The sequence below is a fragment of the Seriola lalandi genome, unplaced genomic scaffold (genome assembly GCF_002814215.2).
Source record: "Seriola lalandi dorsalis isolate HSWRI2012SDOR001 ecotype SW California unplaced genomic scaffold, Sedor1 jcf7180002054281, whole genome shotgun sequence".
Taxonomy (NCBI): domain Eukaryota; kingdom Metazoa; phylum Chordata; class Actinopteri; order Carangiformes; family Carangidae; genus Seriola; species Seriola lalandi.
The window spans coordinates 573,499-581,281 of record NW_019524834.1 but is presented as its reverse complement, the minus strand read 5'-3'; the positions used below and the strand labels follow the sequence as shown (position 1 = coordinate 581,281).

The 7,783-nt window shown below is 41.4% G+C and overlaps 1 protein-coding gene across 1 annotated transcript in view; it reads left to right on the top strand.

Moving 5' to 3' along the window:
* Window positions 1-735: 735 nt before the first annotated feature.
* Window positions 736-7,783, top strand: part of pcp4b (Purkinje cell protein 4b) — a 32,016-nt gene continuing 24,968 nt past the window's right edge. Inside the window, exon 1 of the mRNA XM_023405621.2 lies at window positions 736-960. Within this exon, the coding sequence (XP_023261389.1) occupies window positions 952-960 (9 nt within the window). The 5' untranslated portion in view covers window positions 736-951. The remainder of the gene's footprint in view (window positions 961-7,783) is intronic.

Genomic DNA, 7,783 nt, shown 5'->3' with positions numbered 1-7,783 from the left:
AATTTTACAAATGGATGCACGGATTAAGGACAAATGATAATTAGTTACCTTAATTTGTGAAACCGATGTTGAAGCAGATGAAAAGGAGGGGATGGATATGGCTGGATGCAATGAGTCTGATGCAAAAGGATTAAGCCCACTAGAAATAGGCACCATCCTTTCTGATAAGTAACGAGCTCTTTCTCTTTCAAACAAGAAATTTAATAGAGTTAAAACACAAAGCTCAGTCTCCCTGATGCAATAAATTCAACATGGAGTTATTTGGGAATGTACCAGAGAAAATCTAATTAGCTTATTATACCACAGTAAACCTTTACTGGATATAATTAATCATGCAATAAATATGAGTTGAATGCCACGCACACGTCACAGCAAATTTAATTAAAAAAAATTACTATTAAATGTAATTTACAAAAATTGTATTAAAAAAATACAGCAATGCCACTTTGGATAGACATTTGGTTGTGTACAGACGAACTGTAAACCCTTGTGGTTGAGCATAATTTTACTTTAGAGGTTTTGTTACGAACCTCACACCCACGCACTACTGCACACACTCAGGTGGGAGTGACAATGCTACATGTTATGAAATTACAATTTCTATTGATGACATGGTGAGTGGCGCATGAAATGTATCCCAACGCTCACATTAGTGAGCGAGTGTTCATCAACAGGAGAGAGACGCTTCGTTTGGCTGATCATGATGAAAAAGGGATTACACAGCGTATGAATATTTGAAGGAGTTGGGTGGTGACTTGGGAGACACATTTGCCCACGGCGTTCCTATTGGTTTATTGGTGACGTGATGACACGGAGGAGTTGGTCTTAACACTTTATAAAGCTTCTCTGTCCGCGGCGAGCCACTCTTTTAAAGACCACCGCTGCTGAAACTTCTCATTCCGCAACTCACGTACTGGAAGCAGGCGAGCAACCTCGACACTATCTTCCACCATGAGCGAGGTAGGACTATTTTATGTTTTAAAACAAAGAAGTGTCGGGATTAACCAAATTACGCACGATCCGTGCGCTAATGCGCAGATGGAAACATCGTTAATGAGAGACCTAACAGCTGTTTGTCGACGGATTTCTGTTAACTGATGAGATTTCTCATCCGACATTTACTGTTGCCGCGCGGATACGTCTCATTACAGTGTCAGATGTTGCACAGCTGCTTTGTCAAAGCGCGCCGATCAGGGAACACCAGGGCGCATCAATGTGCTGTGGGTTACTCCCCCACAAGTGACAGTGTAGTGGGTTTACGATAGATTACGACATTAACTGTTCACTACAATGGTTCCGAGCTACTTCACGTTTAGTCATGATGTGAATTGTATTGCACGGTTTGACAGCAACCACAGTATTAAGAAGTATGTTCAGTATGAACAGGTTAGGAAGAGAAACATTTGGCGTGAACAGCGCTTACCTTGCGCTCTTTGAATTTTGGAGAAGCGCGGCAAAATGGAAGAAAATGACAATTTAAAGTCCCTCATGTTGTAGAAAAACTGAAATGTTCTGCAGGCCATTTAATTGACAGCATGTAATTGATAGTATATTGCGCAGCGCAGGTGGATACACACTCAGGTGATTGTACCATAATGCTGTAGGTGTATCTCTCAGTATGAATAGCCCAGCAGTTAAGAGGATCAGGGATATTTCACTGCAGGGGGTTAAAGCTTGCAATGGAAAACTGCTGTTAGGTTTTCCCACAGCTCACTTCCCCGATCCCATATAGTCACAGATGTTCAGCTCCATTCATTTGAATGTGGAGGAGGAGGATATTAATAGCTCTTTTTAATGGAGAGTGTTTATTCTGCAGAAACTGTAAAGTTCATTATTGAACGCCTTGGAGAATTCTGCTAATGTCACCACTCCTGGCGCTAATTTGGGACATATCATGGATGTTATAAAAACAACTACAGTATTTGTTAATCTGTGAAATATCAGGATAGGATAGGAACAACTCATTCAGCCAATACGAGTTGTTCAGTTCAGATTCAACATATGCATTTACTTTACAGAATTAATTTAAAAAATACATTTATAATGAAACATTTTTTTTTTTTTTTTTTTATATTTTTTGAGAAAAATCTGAATTGTGCTCGTCACTGCTGCTGCTGCTGCTGCGATGCTTGAAAAGGGGAGACTGAACATGAATGACTTTCCCTTGACACTTGCCCTGGTTTTACACTAAGTAACATGTAGTCTATTCTGCTGCACGAGGACAGAGTTCATATATAGTGTTAATTGAAGTCACAACTTTCTTATTCTATAACATATATGTGCAGTGGGAGTATTCTTGTTTTGCACATACATAATGGGTGTACGGTATATTTGCTTTTTGTATTACACAGAAATTTGTGTTTGTCTAACCCTGTGGATGCGTTGAGGTTAGGAAAACATACTGTAGGAGTAGATGTATGCACAAAGGATAAGCTGCAAGGCTGAGCAGCGGCTGTAAAGCTCCTCAGACCTAACGCTTCAATCTCACCAATGGCTGCTTTCAGGTAGAAGTCAGTCTTACTGGAGTTGAATCTGGTCCTCTAATGATACGCAGACTGCCATTCCCTCAAATGGATCGGTGGCAAACATCTACATACTTCCCTGCAAGCTGTTTAGAACAAGTCATTCACTTGCCGCCTCAATAAAAGATGAATTCAGGGTGCACACACACACAACAGGAGCTATAGCAGCTTTGGAATAATTGAATCCCTCGCCGGCAGCCAAATCAGCCAGGTCTTTTGTTCGGTAATAATGTGCAAAGTAAAGAGACTCTGTCACATCCTGTTGATTAAAAGAGGTGTAATTTTAGAGAGAACATGACCATGGTGCGAATGTCAGGAGGAGGAGGAGGTGGAGGAGGAGGAGGAGGTGGAGGAGGCAGTGGAGGGGGATGATTTTTCTGCTTAGTTGATATCTTTGGTCAAGTGCTATGCAGAGTGGCGTTGTTCTCAGTCAAAGTCATCAATGTGTTCATTCTCCAAACTTGACTTGAAGCCAGTAACTGAAGCAGAGCAGCTCAGTATGTTCTGGATGGATGAGTCTCGCAGTGGTCAGCACTGCGGCGCTCCCGCCCTCATCCCGATCACACTCTGCGCCTCCGCCTCCCTTCATCTACACATACCTGCTCACAACTAGTACAATACTCCAAGGTAAGGTAATACTGTTACACAGTTTTACTCTTACGTCTCTGATTTTTACCTTTGGTCCTCTCTCTCTCTCTCGCTCTCTCTCTCGCTCTCTCTCTCGCTCTCTCTCTCGCTCTCTCTCTCGCTCTCTCTCTCACTGTCTCTCTCTCGCTCTCTCTCTCTCGGCAAATGAAGCGAGTCAAAAACTTGAAAACCTTTTTAAAAATCCAGCGGAACAAGTCAGAAGTCCCTAAAGCTTCTGACTTCTATCAGTGTGTTCATGTCAGGGAGGAAAGAACACGCTGACAAGAGAGACTGAAAAACTGTCAGGTGCTCCAGGTGGTGGGAAATGGCTGACTCAGACGCTTGAATACTTTTCTGTCAGATTCAGAAAATAGTGTTTAATCTACTGACATGGTTACTAACCGTCATGTCAGTCAGGCGTCAACTTCCTGAGGTCTTAAGCTACAGCTTGTTGTGTGCTCACGCTCCTGCCTGTCTGAGCAGTGCTGTGCTCCTGGATCACAGAGCAACATTTTGATGTTTAGAAATGTGAAGCAGACTCAGCAAGAGTACATACAACTCCACAAACTCACAGCAAACAGTTTTCCTAAATAGGAAAAACAAAGTTCACTAATAACCTTAATGCTTGCATTGTCTGAGCAAAGCTGCATTCACACACTGTTGACAGAGCGGGAAGAACAGGAAAACCTCCTGCTGTCCTGACCTGCTCTCCGCCTCCAAGTCACATCATTTAAGCAGCTTGAATGATCAGTTTATGCAGAGTTATATAGGGTTACATGGAGTGGTTCGGGAAACCAGATACAAGTGTTAATATCAGATTTTATTTAGATGTAACTGCCAATGGTTTGTTGACAACTTTACGGTTAGCCCCTGTAAAACAGAGATCCCGCTATACTGCCGTTCAGAAGACCCCTCAGAGGTATGACGTGTAACACAACATGGCGTCTGTCCCACCATGCCGGCTCTCCCTCTTACCGCCCCGCCTGTAACAGGCTGTGTAAAAGGGGCAGCTCTTTTCACCAACTTGGAAATATTGTAACTGTCAGAAATTCTTAATATCTCAGAGTCGGAGGCTGATGTAAATGTTTTTTCTGACTCAGTTGCTCATAAATTTGATCTAAAGAGTATGACATGAATGCAGCCTGAGCCTCTACTGCGAGCCAGCTATAAGAAGTGACACACCACAAGCAGCCTTCTGTTACAAAGCAATATCCTGCCCTTTATTAAAACACTAAGGATGAATGCAAAGACGGCAGGATTATAGTTTCCAGTTAACATGGACACATTTCCCTGTTTTGCTTTTCATTTCTTTATTTTTGAATTTTTCATTTTTACAGTTGCCTGTAGTTGATCAGTGTGTTTCTATAGGTTAGGTAACTTTGCACTGAAAAACCACTGTTAAGAGTTACTGCGCATTTCATGGAACATTTTCCAAGGGTACTTGAACTCATGTTGACTCGCAGGTATTTTTGGAGTACAAAATTGCACACTGCCGTTTTATATTCCCACAGTCACTGACTCATAACTAAGCCGTCTTCAAGCCAAAACAGCTCACATGGCGGCAGCCGATCTCTAGTTTCTCCAGCCTCCTATGAGAATTAGTTTCTCTGTCTCTGTCTCTGTTGCTGTCACGTCAGCTCCGTCAACACTCACTCAGACTTTGAAGACGGTGTCTAAATTAAGGAAAGGATATTCTTAGATCTTATTGATCTTACTTTGGCACCTCCCATCCATATTCTGCTCTGAGCTAATTAAGATCAAAGGAGCGTTGTTACGTACTGCTGTAACCCAATATACCAACACAGATGTGACGGTTGTGCTCATAAGACTGCATGAGTAAGATTTTCATGCATGTGTGTTGGTGCACAGGTGTCTTTATTCCTGCATGTGTATGTGCATCCACATGTGCACGTGCAGTTGGAGAGTCGGGGTCACACTCGTTTTTTTTTTGTTTTTTTTTTCCAATCATTAATTCTATGACCAGCATCATTTTTGAACAAGTTGGCCCAGCTGGGAATGAGCAGGAATGCTAATTAGCATGATTAGAAATTAGCATAAACTTAGCTTGACTGGCTGCCAGATCATTATTACAAGTACCAGCTTCTTTGGAGATTTAGAGTTTTTTATGATAAGAAAAGCCTTTGGTCATGTGGACGACTGCAGTGAGAAATCATAGGCAGACAGACTATTCTGAATTAGCCCTGCCTTACTTTGAACTTGGTTGAATTCAACAGCCCCTGGAAAAGAGACATAAATTTGACAGAAAAAGCTGTTTAATCCACTTTAAGAAGAGATTGGAATTTCTCTAAGTACTTTGACTGAAATAACCCCGACCCGTGAAGTAACCATGAGGTCATCACATTAATAGTCAGCACAAATCAGGCAACTCTGAATAGCTTGACAGTTTTTAGGAGGTTGAGACCTTTGCTTCCTTAGCAAAATGAACCTATTGTACTGCACTGTACTCAGTGGCTATAAGTGAGGCTTTGTGATTTGGTGAGAATCATTGAATTCCACTCAGTTCCCGACCTTGATTACAGTAGTTCTTCCTTTAGTTTTTGACCAAATGTGTTTCTCCAAACGCAAAACTTTGACCGAATATTATTGCACCAAGACGAAGACAACTGACCAGATTTAATTATATCTGACAAGAATCTGCTTTGTGTTTTGAGGCTGCAACTCCCCTCCTTCCATTGGTCTACTGTAATACTGGACTGACATCTTCACACATCATCGCCCTCCCAGTCCTCAGATTGGATTGTATGATACTACTCAAGAGGCCCGACACCGAGCTTTGGGTCGGAAATGTAACAGGATTTGTGATAAATCCACTGTCTTAATGTCTCCAGAGAAAAGTGGATGCATTTTCCACTTCAGTTTGATGCATCATGTTTATTAAAACTGTGGGAGTCATGGCATCCATTTTCATTTGTTGTCATTATCTGGGGTAGATGTCAGGAATTGCTTTGGGGAATGTATTTTTCGCCCCCCTCTTTTTTGGCATTCTCAACACTTTTTTTTTTACCACGAGTAACACGAGTCACTTAATACTTGTGATGCACTCTGTATCTGAGGGCAGAAATCTGCATTTGTGCCTTGCAAAAGCCAAATAAGTCAGTCCTATAGTCTCTCCAGATTGGTAAATTTACAACAGGAAGTGGTCTGGCCTTCAGTTTGAATACTAAGCAGCTTTAGCGCAGGTACTGCTGGATTAGGGCACCTCTGTGCAATGTGTAGATCTGTTGTGTCATGGCCTCCAATGTTGTCAGTCACATTCTTGTTCACTGTCCCACAGGCAAATGGACCACACACTTGGAGAGACAGTTTTCATTCTAATGGGTTACATTGGCATTGCTTTGTAAATGGACTAAAATGCAAACCACCAGTTGTGATTTAATGCTGTCAGTTTTCTGTTGTAATGGACTTTCTAATGAAAGCATTCTGTTGTCTCTACAGATGTTTGTCCTGCAGGTGGTTTAAATGTTACGGACAGTTACACAGAAACGCCATCCCATCATGATGCTGTAACTTGTAAATAAAAATATGCAAGAGAGGTGTGCCAAATTAAAAGCTTTAAAAGCTTCTTTAAACAGTTCTAATATTGCCATTGTAAAACAATCACATAAACAATCTCATTCTATTAGTCTATTAATTATCTTAATGTTGATTCACAACAGGTTTAGTTTTCCCTGTGAGTCTACTCAACAAACACTCCATCAACGGGCACGATTTTTATCAACAGCAGAGAAGATATGAATGGCAATTTACTCAACCGCAGCATCATAAATCACTTGGATTGGTGCCGAACGCACAGTGAAACTATTACACACTGGGTGGCTAAGTGACTGGGATGAAAACACTTTTTGTAATGCATGTGTGGCTGTTGTCTGATTATTATGCTGCCATAAATTCACCAGCTGAGTACACACAGAGCTGACGGGCCCCTGTTTCTCAGTTTCATGGATTGTGTCTTGCAGATGCAATTCACCATGTAAAGTGAATCAATAAAATAAATTGACATCTTTATTTAGCCTGTTGCTTCGGTGAAGTGCTTTGGAAGATGTTTACAGAACTCTTGTCAACCTGCTGCTGATGGATGAGTTGCTATCAGAGTAAACTACATGCAAGTGTCTGCTTTTGATGTGGACAGAAAATCATGATAAACTTAAAATGTTCAAACTTTATATGTTACTGTTGTACATTAACATTCTAGCTATCAATATTCAGATTGTAACACAACAGATTGAGATGTGAAAGCACAGTTTGACAACCATAAAATGTGTTAATGTATGGTAATAGGCGTCATCTCTGTGTTAAAAAAAAAAAAAAAAAAGCTACAATCTTTGCTGTGTGTGCACCACAGCCATGTAAATCACACATTTCAGCAATGTCAGCAATAGTGCACCATGCGTGTGAGTGCTGGTGTGAATGTTTCACTCATTCACATTATGTATTGAGTGGGTGAGTGGGTTGGGAAGGGCTGAATTAGCAGAGCGACATTACTGCTACACATTGCAAATTCACCTCCCACGAAATCATTACAGCATCATACTCCACAGATCTGAGACTGAAACGAACACTTCGGGGACGGCAGGGGTCCGCAGGCCAACCTAATGAGTAAGGAGGTTACACAA